Source organism: Pseudophryne corroboree, chromosome 11 (assembly GCF_028390025.1).
Source record: "Pseudophryne corroboree isolate aPseCor3 chromosome 11, aPseCor3.hap2, whole genome shotgun sequence".
In the NCBI taxonomy this organism is placed as follows: Eukaryota; Metazoa; Chordata; class Amphibia; order Anura; family Myobatrachidae; genus Pseudophryne; species Pseudophryne corroboree.
Window position 1 is genome coordinate 28966147 of NC_086454.1, and position 15286 is coordinate 28981432.

Here is a 15286-nt window from a genome sequence, read left to right on the forward strand (position 1 = left end):
GAATAGCAGATCATCCCACAGCGCGGTCTTCCCATCCGTCCGTGGGTCAGCGCGGAATCAATTTTACATCGGAGTAAATTAAATTTAGCAAACTAATTGCATAGTGTTCTGCAGACCATTAAGTGCTGCCGATTTGTTATGTGTCAAGTGGGCTTATGAATATCTCCGTAACGTTTCCCAAATGGGGATAATCTGATTGTGGGATTGGTAACTAATTGCAGCCATCAGGTGTAGTTACAAATCTATAGATGGGGCTGGAGATTGCATCTCATCCGGGGTAGGGGGGGGGGGGGGGGGGATACGTTCTCTCATTTGCAGTGCAAGCTAAAGGCCTCATCCTGAATGGACTCAAACCCTATGGATTTGTTGAACATGGTAAAACCAGAGATGGGGTGTAGAGAGAAGGCCTCGCGGGTTGCTCTGGACACCCACCTTGACTATGTGGCACCTTAGTTTATCGGGAGCAGAAATCTCAGAGTCACCTGACATTAACGCATACAGCGCCGCACAAGCTGGGCTTAAATAGGATTTTAATACCTACCGGTAAATCCTTTTCTCTTAGTCCGTAGAGGATGCTGGGGATGCGTCAAGAACCATGGGGTATAGACGGGATCCGCAGGAGACATGGGCACTTTAAGACTTTAAATGGGTGTGAACTGGCTCCTCCCTCTATGCCCCTCCTCCAGACTCCAGTTATAGGAACTGTGCCCAGGGAGACGGACATTTAGAGGAAAAGGATGTATTGTTAAACTAAGGGTGAGATACATACCAGCTCACACCTCAAGCACGCCGTACAACATGGCATTAAACAGAATTCCAGTCGACGGCATGAACAAAATCAGCAACAGGCTGACCATAACTGAAACACAACCTTTGTGTAACACAAGCAATAACTATGAAACAAGTACTGCAGATAGTGTCCGCACAGGGACGGGCACCCAGCATCCTCTACGGACTAAGAGAAAAGGATTTACCGGTAGGTATTAAAATCCTATTTTCTCATACGTCCTAGAGGATGCTGGGGATGCTTCAAGAACCATGGGGTTTATAACAAAGCTCTAGAACGGGCGGGAGAGTGCAGATGACTCTGCAGCACCGATTGACCAAACAAGAGGTCCACATCAGCCAGGGTATCAAACTTGTAAAATTTTGCAAAAGTGTTTGATCCCGACCAAGTAGCAGCTCGGCAAAGCTGTAATGCAGAGACCCCTCGGGCAGCCGCCCAGGATGAGCCCACCTTTCTGATAGAATGGGCCTTCACCGATTTCGGTAACGGCAATCCAGCCGTAGAATGAGCCTGCTGAATCGTATTACAGAACCAGCGTGCTATAATCTGCTTGGAAGCAGGAGCCCCAATCTTGTTGGGAGCCCATAGGACAAACAGAGCCTCTGTTTTCCTAATTAGAGCCGTTCTGGCGACATAGATTTTCAAAGCTCTGACCACATCGAGAGACTTCGATTCCGCCAAGGCGTCAGTAGCCAATGGCACCACAATAGGCTGGTTTACGTGAAACGATTAAACCACTTTTGGCACAAATTGCTGACGAGTCCTCAACTCCGCTCTATCAGCATGGAAGATTAAATAGGGGCTTTTGTGAGACAAAGCCACCAATTCAGATCCCCGCCTTGCGGATGCCAAGGCCAACAACATGACTACTTTCCAAGTAAGGAATTTTAACTCAACCTTACGTAAAGGTTCAAACCAATGAGATTGCAGGAACTGCAACACCACATTAAGATCCCATGGTGCCACTGGGGGCACAAAGGGAGGTTGGATGTGCAGCACGCCTTTCACGAAGGTCTGAACTCCTGGAAGGGAGGCCAATTCTTTCGGAAAGAAAATTGATAAGGCCGAAATTTGTACTTTAATGGAGCCTAACTTTAGGCCCGCATCCACACCTGCTTGCAAAAAATGGAGCAAACGCCCCAGCTGAAAATCCTCCGTAGGAGCCTTCTTGGATTCACACCAAGAGACATATTTCCTCCAAATACGGTGGTAATGCTTTGCCGTTACTTCTTTTCTAGCCTGAAGAAGTGTGGGAATGACTTCACTGGGAATACCCTTTCGGGCTAGGATTTGGCGTTCAACCACCATGCCGTCAAAAGCAGCAGTGGTAAGTCTTGATACACGCACGGTCCTTGTTGTAACAGGTCCTCTCGTAGAGGAAGAGACCAGGGATCTTCTATGAGCAACTCCTGAAGATCTGGATGCCAGGCCCTCCTTGGCCAGTCTGGAACAATGAGTATCGCCTGAACCCTTGTTCTTCTTATGATCCTTATCACCTTTGGAATAAGTGGAAGTGGAGGGAACACATAGACCGACGGAAACACCCACGGTGTCACTAGGGCGTCCATCGCTATTGCTTGAGGGTCCCTCAACCTGGAACAATATCTCTGAAGTTTCTTGTTGAGGCGAGACGCCATCATGTCTATTTGAGGAATTCCCCAACGACTTGTCACTTCTGCAAAGACCTCTTGATGAAGACCCCACTCTCCTGGATGGAGATCGTGTCTGCTGAGGAAGTCTGCTTCCCAGTTGTCCACTCCTGGAATGAAGACTGCTGACAGAGCGCTTGCACGTCTCTCCGCCCAGCGAAGAACTTTCGTGGCCTCCGCCATCGCCGCTCTGCTCCGCCCTGGCGGTTTATGTACGCCACTGCTGTTATGTTGTCTGACTGAATCAAGACGGGCAGACCGCGAAGAAGATGTTCCGCTTGCAGAAGGCCGTTGTAAATGGTCCTTAATTCCAGAATGTTTATATGCAGACAAGCTTCCTGGCTTGACCATTTTCCCTGGAAATTTCTCCCCTGTGTGACAGCTCCCCAGCCTCGGAGACTTGCATCCGTGGTCACCAGGATCCAATCCTGAATCCCGAACCTGCGTCCCTCCAGAAGGTGAGAACTGTGCAGCCACCACAGAAGGGAGATCCTGGTCCTGGAAGATAGGATTATTTTCTGGTGCATGTCCAGGTGAGACCCGGACCACTTGTCCAACAGGTCCCACTGAAACACACTGGCATGGAATCTGCCATACGGAATGGCCTCGCAGGCTGCCACCATCTTCCCCAGCAACCGAGTGCATTGACACTCTTGCCGGTTTCAGAATCTGTTTTACCATGTTCTGTATTTCCAGAGCTTTTTTCACTGGAAGAAAAAACTCTCTGTAATTCTGTATCCAGAATCATACCCAGGAACGACAGCCGTGTCGTCGGAACCAATTGTGATTTTGGCAAGTTTAGGAGCCAACCGTGTTGTTGCAGAATTGTCAGAGAGAGTGCAACGTTTTTCAGCAGTTGCTCCTTGGATCTCGCCTTTATGAGAAGATCGTCCAAGTACGGGATAATTGTAATTCCCTGCTTGCGCAGGAGAACCATCATTTCCGCCATAACCTTGGTGAAAATTCTCGGAGCCGTGGACAGACCAAACGGCAACGTCTGAAATTGGTAATGACAATCCTGAACCGCAAACCTCAGGTATGCCTGATGTGGAGGATATATAGGAATGTGTAAGTAGCCATCCTTTATGTCGAGCGACACCATAAAATCCCCCTCCTCCAGACTGGAGATCACCGCTCGGAGAGATTCCATCTTGAATTTGAATTTTTTTAGAAAGAAATTGATGGATTTTAGGTTCAGAATCGGTCTGACTGAGCCATCCGGCTTTGGTACCACGAACAGACTCGAATAAAAACCCTCCCCCCGTTGCGACGGGGGTACCATGACAATGACTTGATTTTGACACAGCTTTAGTATCGCAGCGCATACCACCTCCCTTTCTGGAAGAGAAGCTGGCAAGGCCGATTTGAAAAATCGGTGAGGGGGCACGTCTTGAAACTCTAATTTGTACCCTTGGGTCACTATTTCTAATATCCAAGGATCCAGGGCCGAGCGAGCCCAGACCTGCGTGAAGAGTTTGAGACGTGCCCCCACTGGTGCGGACTCCCGCAGAGAAGCCCCAGCGTCATGCGGTGGATTTGGTAGAAGCCGGAGAGGACTTCTGCTCTTGGGAACTTGCCACAGCCTGTGACCTTTTCCCCCTTCCTCTTCCCCTCGTAGCAAGGAAGGAGGAGCCTCGTCCTTTCTTGTATTTATTGGGCCGAAAGGACTGCATCTGATAGTGGGGCGTTTTCTTCTGTTGTGCAGCAACATAAGGTAAAAATGATGACTTACCCGTGGTAGCCGTAGATACCAGGGCAGCGAGGCCGTCACCAAACAAGACACTACCGTTAAATGGTAGAGACTCCATAGTCTTCTTAGAGTCAGCATCAGCATTCCATTGATGAATCCACAAAGCCCTCCTAGCTGAGACTGCCATGGCATTGGCCCTTGATCCCAAAAGGCCAATATCCCTCGCAGCTTCTTTTAAATATGCTGCAGTGTCCCTGATGTGACCCAGAGTCAAAAGTACACTATTCCTGTCTAGGGAATTTACCTCAGATGACAAGTTATCTGCCCACTTTTCAATAGCGCTACTCACCCATGCCGAAGCAACGGCAGGCCTGAGTAGCGACCCTGTAGTGACATAAATGGATTTTAGTGTATTTTCCTGCTTACGATCCGCAGGATCCTTTAGGGCTACCGTGTCAGGAGACGGAAGCGCCACCTTTTTGGACAGACGCAAGAGAACTTTGTCCACCGTGGGGGTTGACTCCCACTTTTTCCTGTCCCCAGAGGGGAACGGATATGCCACCGGAATTCTTTTGGGAACCTGTATCTTCTTGTCAGGATTTTCCCAAGCCTTTTCATAAAGAGCGTTCAGTTCATGAGCGGGAGGAAACGTTACCTCAGGTTTCTTTCCTTTATACATACAGACCCTAGTATCAGGAACAGCAGGGTCCTCTGTTATATGCAACACTTCTTTTATCGCCACAATCATGTACTGAATGCTCTTAGCCAGTTTAGGATTTAATCTGGCATCACTATAGTCGACACTGGAATCAGAGTCCGTGTCGGTATCTGTATCTGCTATCTAGGTAAATGCACGTTTCTGTGACCCCGAAGGGGTCTGAGCTTGTGACAATGCATCTTCCATGGATTTCCTCCATGTCTGGTTCTTAGACTCAGATTTATCTAATCTCTTAGTCAACCGAGCCACATTTGCATTCAGAACACTTAACATATTTACCCACTCAGCAGTTGGCGGTGCCGACATGGTCACTCCCACCTCCTGTTCTGTCCCCACTCCGGCTTCCTCCTGGGAAGAGCACTCAGCCTCAGACATGTCGACACAGACGTACCGACACCTACAATCACACTGGGCTATAGGGGACAGACCCACAGCAAAGCCTGTTAGAAAGACACAGAGGGAGTTTGCCAGCTCACAACCCAGCGCCTATCCCGGTACTGAAGCTTTACATACAATGCCTCAGACCTGCTAGCGCTTTTATATATAGATAATAGCACCAAATCTACTGTTTTTTTCAGAGAAACTCAGTAGAGTTCCCCTGTTTGTGACCAGTCTCCCTGGTCACAGAATCTAACTGGAGTCTGGAGGAGGTGCATAGAGGGAGGAGCCAGTTCACACCCATTTAAAGTCTTAAAGTGCCCATGTCTCCTGCGGATCCCATCTATACCCCATGGTTCTTGAAGCATCCCCAGCATCCTCTAGGACGTATGAGAAAAATTATTATTCAATTCTTACCCCTAAACATTGAGTCCACCCAATATTTTATCGCATTGTATACCCTAAAGCCCAGGGCCCAGATATAACTCTTAAACTACCCATTCCAGGCAGTATACAGTATGATAAGCCGAGTATTGTACTGAGAAATAACACACATAAAATCTGTCCACATGCTATATTATGTCTACAATGACACAGCAAGCCTAACTGCCATGCTAAGCTTTATCATTTCAGCTGTTTTACTTCAGGGCATCACTGTCAGTAGAGAGGACATAACATCAAGTCCCAGGACCATATGTATTGTACATAAATCCATACTATACAGTCCTCACACTAGAACCCAAGTAAGATATCAGATCCAAAACTCACAAACCGGTTCCTAGGCCATAAAAACCACATATGGACTGTATTACAAAAAGTCAGAATATGAATCGCGTCTTACCTGCACGACAACCACCTGTATGGAGACATGATCCGGAAGCCGAATAGGAGCCCGGAAATACTGGGATAATGCGACCAGGAGATGGAGGATGGCGACCACGGATTTAGCGTGAACAGCTGGAACATACAAGGAACGCAGAGGCTTGGACATTTCAGGCTTCCAAGATACAACTGGTTACAGATTCTAAACCCGGCCTGGCCAACCTGTGGCTCTCCAGCTGTTGTGAAACTACACATCCCAGCATGCCCTGCCATAGTTCTAGCATTACCTAAAAGTAATACTGTAGCATGCATGCTGGGATTTGTAGTTTCTCAACAGCTGGAGAGACACAGGATGGCCGGGCCTGTTCTTAACAACCCATGTACTTATTATTAGAAACTTCTCAAATGAATCTTATTACAGGACGATGGCAGCGCTCACACTGCGCCATAACCTGATGGATTGTTCCATTGCTACCTCCTATGATCAGCGCGCAGTAGGCGCTCCGCTGCGTGGCAACAGGCTGCGGCCCCAGAATATTGCACAGCTGCAGCGTACGGTGGGGTTTGGGCAGGATATATGAGTGAAGCTCAAAGTTACACTGACCTTTAAATGACGCTGTAACTTAATGTGCCGTTAAACATGTATTACACGGATGCATCTATTAGCTTATATCTATCTGCATTCTGCTCAATCACAGAGATTCAACACTGAACAGGAAAAGCCAGTGTTACAGCAACACTACTGGTGGTACTATGGTCACTTAGCGGTACTGCGTGATGGGAACATTTTAATTATATATATTTTAAATGTCATTTTTCATTTTTAAATAAAAAAATAATATAAGACTACGCCATACAGAGCTAAGTTTCAATGTAAAGGCCAACTTGCCCAACTACAGTCATTACACCGGGTACTAGGACTAGGGAGGCCAATCCTTGGCATTTTTTCAATCCCGAGATTCGGGATTGAAAAATGCTCAATCCCGGGATCTCGGGATTGCAGTAGGGATCAGTGTAGGGAGCAGGGAGAGTATATCTGGAGGGCAGCGAGGGGTGAAGGTTGGGTGTAGGGAGCATGTAAGGAGCAGAAAAGGAGGGTGGGTGTAGGGAGCAGGAAGGGAGGGTGGTTGTTGGGAGCAGCGGGAGGGTGGGTGTGTATGGAGCATGTAAGGAGCAGGAAGGGAGGGTGGGTGTAGTGAGCAGGAAGGGAGGGTGGGTGTACTGAGCAGGAAGGGAGGGTGGGTGTAGTGAGCAGGAAGGGAGGGTGGTTGTTCAGAGCAGTGGGAGGGTGGGTGTGTATGGAGCATGTAAGGAGCAGGAAAGGAGGGTGGGTGTAGGGAGCAGGAAGGGAGGGTGGTGTTGGGAGCAGCGGGAGGGTGGGTGTTGGGAGCAGCGGGAGGGTGGGTGTAGTGAGCAGGAAGGGAGGGTGGTGTTGGGAGCAGCGGGAGGGTGGGTGTGTATGGAGCATGTAAGGAGCAGGAAGGGAGGGTGGGTGTAGTGAGCAGGAAGGGAGGGTGGTTGTTCGGAGCAGCGGGAGGGTGGGTGTGTATGGAGCATTTAAGGAGCAGGAATGGAGGGTGGGTGTAGGGAGCAGGAAGGGAGGGTGGGTGTGTATGGAGCATGTAAGGAGCAGGAAGGGAGGGTGGGTGTAGTGAGCAGGAAGGGAGGGTGGTTGTTGGGAGCAGCGGGAGGGTGGGTGTGTATGGAGCATGTAAGGAGCAGGAAGGGAGGGTGGGTGTAGTGAGCAGGAAGGGAGGGTTGGTGTTGGGAGCAGCGGGAGGGTGGGTGTAGTGAGCAGGAAGGGAGGGTGGTTGTTGGGAGCAGCGGGAGGGTGGGTGTATGGAGCATGTAAGCAGCAGGAAGTGAGGGTGGGTGTAGCGAGCAGGGAGGGAGGGTGGTTGTTGGGAGCAGCGGGAGGGTGGGTGTATGGGGCATGTAAGGAGCAGGAAGGGAGGGTGGGTGTAGTGAGCAGGAAGGGAGGGTGGTTGTTGGGAGCAGCGGGAGGGTGGGAGTGTATGGAGCATGTAAGGAGCAGGAAGGGAGGGTGGGTTTAGTGAGCAGGGAGGATTTCAGGAGCAGGAAGGGAGGTTGGTTGTTGGGAGCAACGGGAGGGTGGGTGTGTATGGAGCATGTAAGGAGCAGGAAGGGAGGGTGGGTGTAGTGAGCAGGAAGGGAGGGTGGGTGTAGTGAGCAGGAAGGGAGGGTTGGTGTTGGGAGCAGCGGGAGGGTGGGTGTAGTGAGCAGGAAGGGAGGGTGGTTGTTGGGAGCAGCGGGAGGGTGGGTGTATGGAGCATGTAAGCAGCAGGAAGTGAGGGTGGGTGTAGCGAGCAGGGAGGGAGGGTGGTTGTTGGGAGCAGCGGGAGGGTGGGTGTATGGGGCATGTAAGGAGCAGGAAGGGAGGGAGGGTGTAGTGAGCAGGAAGGGAGGGTGGTTGTTGGGAGCAGCGGGAGGGTGGGTGTGTATGGAGCATGTAAGGAGCAGGAAGGGAGGGTGGGTGTAGTGAGCAGGGAGGATTTCAGGAGCAGAGAGGGAGGGAGGATGTCTGGAGCAGTGAGGGAGTGTGGGTGTAACGACAACACTTACTAATTAATGGGCTGCGGGCACCAGCCAATAATTCCATCACACACCAGCAATACATGATAGACTTTCCCAGTATTAAGCTCACAAACAGGTCATGAATATATATTGTCTATACATACAATCCTGGGCCGCGGGCACCAGCCATGGACACACACTGACCACGCTGGCGGCATTTCAAATGTACGCTGGCCGCCAGCCAGTCAGAACTGGCAGCCAATCAGGAGCCGCGGCGGCTGCCGCTTCCCTGATTGGCTGCCGGTCTGCCAGCTCTGATTGGCTGGTGGCCGGCGCTACATTTAAAATGCCGCCAGCGGCTGCTGTATCTATCTCGTTGACAGCCGGGCAGCGCTGTGCTGTAGTGCTCAGCGCTGTCCGGCAAAACTGCGCATGCGCACTCTAATCCTGTGAATCCCAGGATTGGAGGCTCCAATCCCGGGATTCAAATCCCGGCATTTTTGGGCCCAAATCCCGGGATCCCGCCGATCCCGATCCCGGGATTGGACTCCCTAACTAGGACAACTGATCTATGACACAGGCTTTCTGCTTGAAATCTCCTGTTTACCCTTCAGGAAAACACTGTTGCTGTCGCCGTCAGCTCCGTTCTGCAGATCGGACTCATTCTCGGCTATGCTGTAATGCAGAGAATAAGCCTGGATAGCGGGAGATTCCGTGTCACGTGGTCTCTTCTGCACAAGGCAGAAGATAGGTAGTGAATAACTTATCTCACTCTGCATCTGTGGCAGCACAGACTGTCCCCATGGTGACAGATGTTGTCAAAGAAGTTCAGTTATTCACTGTTAAAGAGGCAAATGGACAGCTACAGTGTGTTTCTGAAGCTTGAGCAGGAGATTACAGGCAGATTGCAGTGACTTGCAGTAGATCGATAATTAGATACTGTTAATGCAGTTGCCAGTTGTTAGTGTAGGATGAACTCACAATCCACGTTCCACTTGATGTTTCTAGGCGGCAGCTTCAGGGTCTCGTTGATCTTTTCCAGCACTGTCTGCAGTTTTTGTTTCTGGGCAATTTCCGACTGTGTGACTTCAGCGACGTTCAGCTTCTCCCCTTCCAGCTTCTCTGCATTCGGCAACAAGAAAATCAGTTTCCTCCAGGGCATGCATGATACTATACAGAGACGTGCTAAATGCTGCACCCTAACAGACTGGAGTAGCAGTGTCTGAAAGACGTGTGTGTCCTCGTGTTCACTAAGACGCACCTGCATGACGCAATCCGTGCAGGGCAATGATAAAACCAGGGGAGTCTACTGGTTGTACATGAAACTGCTATAACGCAGAGGGTGGAGGCGCCGGCAATACGGAAATCTGTCGGAGCGTACGCCTCGATGACACATAGATGAAAAAGGATGAGCAGAATATACAGGGGTCCCGGGAGAGAGGCTGTGAGCGGAGATGTATCTTCTAACGCCATCACTGGCTGAGATACTGCATTGGAAATCAATGAGCTTCATATTAACCGCAGACGAGGTCACTAAGTTCTAGCACAAGCATGGAAGGATATTATATTTATACGGAGAAAATACGAGATGAAACATGAAGCCTAGGTCTCCAGAGACACATTTGTAGTCTAGGTCACACAAAGGTTGCCGTGCCGAAGTACCGGTATATCGTCATACGTTATATTAACACAGAGACAGATTACATACGGGGAAGGCTAAAATCTATATATTTAATCGTCTAAGCAATTGTTTTGTAAGAGTAACTACTCCGCAATGACAACACCGGTTTTGCTGGTTCAGGTGTCATTCCATAGAGAGTGTGATGTAGATGTGCAATAAGGTCGCAGGACTTCCATAAGTGGCCAGGTTGTTGAGGAAAAATGCGTCAAAGTTGCCTTTTTCCCCCCATAGAAAAAGCACTGATTTGGGGCGGCACACTTTCTCCCTTTGGGATGTAAATTGCAGCTTTTTCTGCCTTGCTTCCAAATCTGAATCAGGCCCAATGTGCCTCCACTGACGCTGACACAGATTGTATAATGTGCCTCTACTGACGTCGACGCACATTGCATAATGTGCATTTACCGACGTCGACGCACATTGCATAATGTGCCTCTACTGACGCCGACGCACAATGCATAATGTGCCTTTACTGATGCCGACACACTGCATAATGTGCCTCTACTGATGCCGACATACATTGCGTAATGTGCCTCTACTGACGCCGACGCACAATGCATAATGTGCCTCTACTGACGCCAACGCACAATGCATAATGTGCCTCTACTAACGCCGACACGCATTGCATAATGTGCCTCTACTAACGCCGACACACATTGCGTAATGTGTCTCTGCTGACGCACGATGCATAATGTGCCTCTACTGACGCCGACACACACTGCATAACATGGCTCTGACGCTGACATACATTGCAAAACGTGCCTCTACTGATGCGACACACATTGCATAACGTGCCTCTACTGATGCCGACACACATTGCATAACGTGCCTCTACTGACACCGACACACATTGTATAATGTGCCTCTACTGACGCCAATACATATTGCATAATGGGATTCTACTGACGCCAACACAACATATAATGTGCCTCTACTGATACCGACACAAAACGTATAGATGCTGACGCAGTATATAAGGTGCCTGTATACTGATGCAGATACAGAGTGACATTGTCTATGACACGTGATAAAACCGACAGATGAACAGAAACTATTTCCCATAGCAGCAGATTGTGCAGGATGTGGCCGCAGTGTGTAACACAAGCAGTGGGAATACTCCGCATCGCAATGCCGCGCAGTACTCCATACGCCAGTGATTATTAGACTAATATACGCCCCAGACCTTCTCACTCGGCTGTCCCTGACTTACGCTCTCTCCCCACTCACTTACCGAAAAGTTTCTGCAGAACCTGCCCGTCGTACAGGTCCTCCGCAAGGTCCTTCACTATGATTCTCTCTCCCACTAGAACATCATTTATCCAGTCAATCAGAACCTGGCCAGAAAGACACAGATTAGCGGCACCACATAAAGGACTCGCGGCATGCATTCAAATGGAGAATTCCTTTTCCAGCTACACAGCAAATAAACACTTTGCACTATAATGACAGATCGTCTTCTCTATACAGACAGCAGCACAAAGACATTATATTACGCTGCACACCTGTGAATAGTGTGTACGTTACGTGTGTATATTTGCGGAGATAGACGTATGGTCTGCACTCTAATCATTGTCTGCACTCTACAGGGGATGTTACATGTGCAGCCGAGTACAGAGGGACTACACAAAGGACTGTGACAAAGCTCTCTGTACAAGTAACTGCTCTTCAGTCATTGCTGCTTAATGCAAAGGGCTGTACGAAGAGGATATCTACTTGACAGTACTGTATATAGCAGACCATGGCATGAATTACAAGATTACAGATATTGAGCCTCTATGGAGAGTCATTGCGTCTTGCTGTAGGTGGCGGTGCGGGTTCCACATTACGTTTCTTACATCACCGTGAGGCCCCTGTTCACGTTCTACTTGCATAATACAGAACATCGGAGGAATTACCTTCATGAGCTCCTGTAATCTGGGGTCGCTCCTGGAAAAGGGGTCAATCATGGTCCTCACTTCATTCTCCTCTGGAAAACAAAAGAAAGATTTTTAATGGCAGTTCTGGAATACACCAGATAGCCCTACGCTGACATGACTATACCTTGCCGAGCATGGTGTCCCCTGAGTCCGCGCTGCACTGACGTGACTATACCTTACCGAGCATGGTGTCCCCCGAGTCCGCGCTGTACTGACGTGACTAAACCTTACCGAGCATGGTGTCCCCTGAGTCCGCGCTGACACGACTATACCTTACCGAGCATGGTGTCCCCTGAGTCTGCGCTGTACTGACGTGACTAAACCTTACCGAGCATCGTGTCCCCTGGGTCCGCGTTGTACTGACGTGACTATACCTTACCGAGCATGGTGTCCCCTGAGTTCGCGCTGCGCTGACGTGAATATACCTTACCGAGCATGGTGTCCCGAGTCCGCGCTGCGCTGACGTGACTATACCTTGCCGAGCATGGTGTCCCCTGAGTCCGCGCTGACGTGAATATACCTTACCGAGCATGGTGTCCCCTGAGTCCGCGCTGCACTGACGTGACTATACCTTACCGAGCATAGTGTCCCCTGAGTCCGCGCTGCGCTGACATGAATATACCTTACTGAGCATGGTGTCCCCTGAGTCCGCGCTGACACGACTATACCTTACCAAGTATGGTGTCCCCTGAGTCCGCGCTGCGCTGACGTGACTATACCTTACCGAGCATGGTGTCCCCTGAGTCCGTGCTGCGCTGATGTGAATATACCTTACCGAGCATGGTGTCCCCTGAGTCCGCGCTGCGCTGACGTGAATATACCTTACTGAGCATGGTGTCCCCTGAGTCCGCGCTGACACGACTATACCTTACCGAGCATGGTGTCCCCTGAGTCTGCGCTGTACTGACGTGACTAAACCTTACAGGGCATCGTGTCCCCTGTGTCCGCGTTGTACTGACGTGACTATACCTTACCGAGCATGGTGTCCCCTGAGTCCGCTCCTACGCTGATGTGACTATACCTTACCGAGCATGGTGTCCCCTGAGTTCGCGCTGCGCTGACGTGAATATACCTTACCGAGCATGGTGTCCCGAGTCCGCGCTGCACTGACGTGACTATACCTTACCGAGCATGGTGTCCCCTGAGTCCGCGCTGACGTGAATAAATATACCTTACCGAGCATGGTGTCCCCTGAGTCCACGCTGCGCTGACGTGAATATACCTTACCGAGCATGGTGTCCCCTGAGTCCGCGCTGCGCTGACGTGACTATACCTTCCCGAGCATGGTGTCCCGAGTCCGCGCTGCACTGATGTGACTAAACCTTACCGAGCATGGTGTCCCCTGGGTCCGCGCTGTACTGACGTGACTATACCTTACCGAGCATGGTGTCCCGAGTCCGCGCTGCGCTGACGTGACTATACCTTACCGAGCATGGTGTCCCCTGAGTCCGCGCTGCACTGACGTGACTACACCTTACCGAGCATGGTGTCCCGAGTCCGCGCTGTGCTGACTACACCTTACCGAGCATGGTGTCCCCTGAGTCCGCGCTGCGCTGACTATAACTTACCGAGCATGGTGTCCCCTGAGTCCGCGCTGCACTGACGTGACTATACCTTACCGAGCATGGTATCCCGAGTCCGTGCTGCACTGACGTGACTATACCTTACCGAGCACGGTGTCCCCTGAGTCCGCGATGCACTGACGTGACTAAACCTTACCGGGCATGGTGTCCCCTGGGTCAACGCTGCACTTATGTGACTATACCTTGCCGAGCATGGTGTCCCCTGAGTCCGCGCTGCACTGACGTGACTACACCTTACCGAGCATGGTGTTCCCTGAGTCCGCGCTGCACTGATGTGACTATACCTTACTGAGCATGGTGTCCCCTGGGTCCGCGCTGCACTGACTACACCTTACCAAGCATGGTGTCCCCTGGGTCCACGCTGCACTGACGTGACTATACCTTACCGAGCATGGTGTCCCCTGAGTCCGCGCTGACACGACTATACCTTACCGAGCATGGTGTCCCCTGAGTCTGCGCTGTACTGACGTGACTAAACCTTACAGAGCATCGTGTCCCCTGGGTCCACGTTGTACTGACGTGACTATACCTTACCGAGCATGGTGTCCCCTGAGTCCGCTCCTACGCTGACGTGAATATACCTTACCGAGCATGGTGTCCCGAGTCCGCGCTGTGCTGACTACACCTTACCGAGCATGGTGTCCCCTGAGTCCGCGCTGCGCTGACTATAACTTACCGAGCATGGTGTCCCCTGAGTCCGCGCTGCACTGACGTGACTATACCTTACCGAGCATGGTATCCCGAGTCCGTGCTGCACTGACGTGACTATACCTTACCGAGCACGGTGTCCCCTGAGTCCGCGATGCACTGACGTGACTAAACCTTACCGGGCATGGTGTCCCCTGGGTCAACGCTGCACTTATGTGACTATACCTTGCCGAGCATGGTGTCCCCTGAGTCCGCGCTGCACTGACGTGACTACACCTTACCGAGCATGGTGTTCCCTGAGTCCGCGCTGCACTGATGTGACTATACCTTACTGAGCATGGTGTCCCCTGGGTCCGCGCTGCACTGACTACACCTTACCAAGCATGGTGTCCCCTGGGTCCACGCTGCACTGACGTGACTATACCTTTCCGAGCATGGTGTCCCCTGAGTCCGCGCTGACACGACTATACCTTACCGAGCATGGTGTCCCCTGAGTCTGCGCTGTACTGACGTGACTAAACCTTACAGAGCATCGTGTCCCCTGGGTCCACGTTGTACTGACGTGACTATACCTTACCGAGCATGGTGTCCCCTGAGTCCGCTCCTACGCTGACGTGAATATACCTTACCGAGCATGGTGTCCCCTGAGTCCGCGCTGCACTGACGTGACTATACCTTACCGAGCATGGTGTCCCCTGAGTACGTGCTGCGCTGACGTGAACATACCTTACTGAGCATGGTGTCCCCTGAGTCCGCGCTGACACAACTATACCTTACCGAGCATGGTGTCCCCTGAGTCCGCGCTGCGCTGACGTGACTATACCTTACCGAGCATGGTGTCCCCTGAGTCCGTGCTGCGCTGACGTGAATATACCATACCGA

General features: G+C 51.0%; 1 protein-coding gene across 2 annotated transcripts in view; it reads right to left on the minus strand.

Moving 5' to 3' along the window:
• PARVA (parvin alpha) overlaps nt 1-15286 on the minus strand; it is an 85040-nt gene that overhangs the window by 11404 nt on the left and 58350 nt on the right. For both annotated transcript variants that reach the window (XM_063946413.1, XM_063946414.1), the window contains exons 3-6: nt 12153-12223; nt 11489-11591; nt 9561-9701; nt 6064-6179 (exon numbers count right to left, since the gene is read on the minus strand). In XM_063946413.1, coding sequence (XP_063802483.1) covers nt 6064-6179; nt 9561-9701; nt 11489-11591; nt 12153-12223 — 431 coding nt within the window. The remainder of the gene's footprint in view (nt 1-6063; nt 6180-9560; nt 9702-11488; nt 11592-12152; nt 12224-15286) is intronic.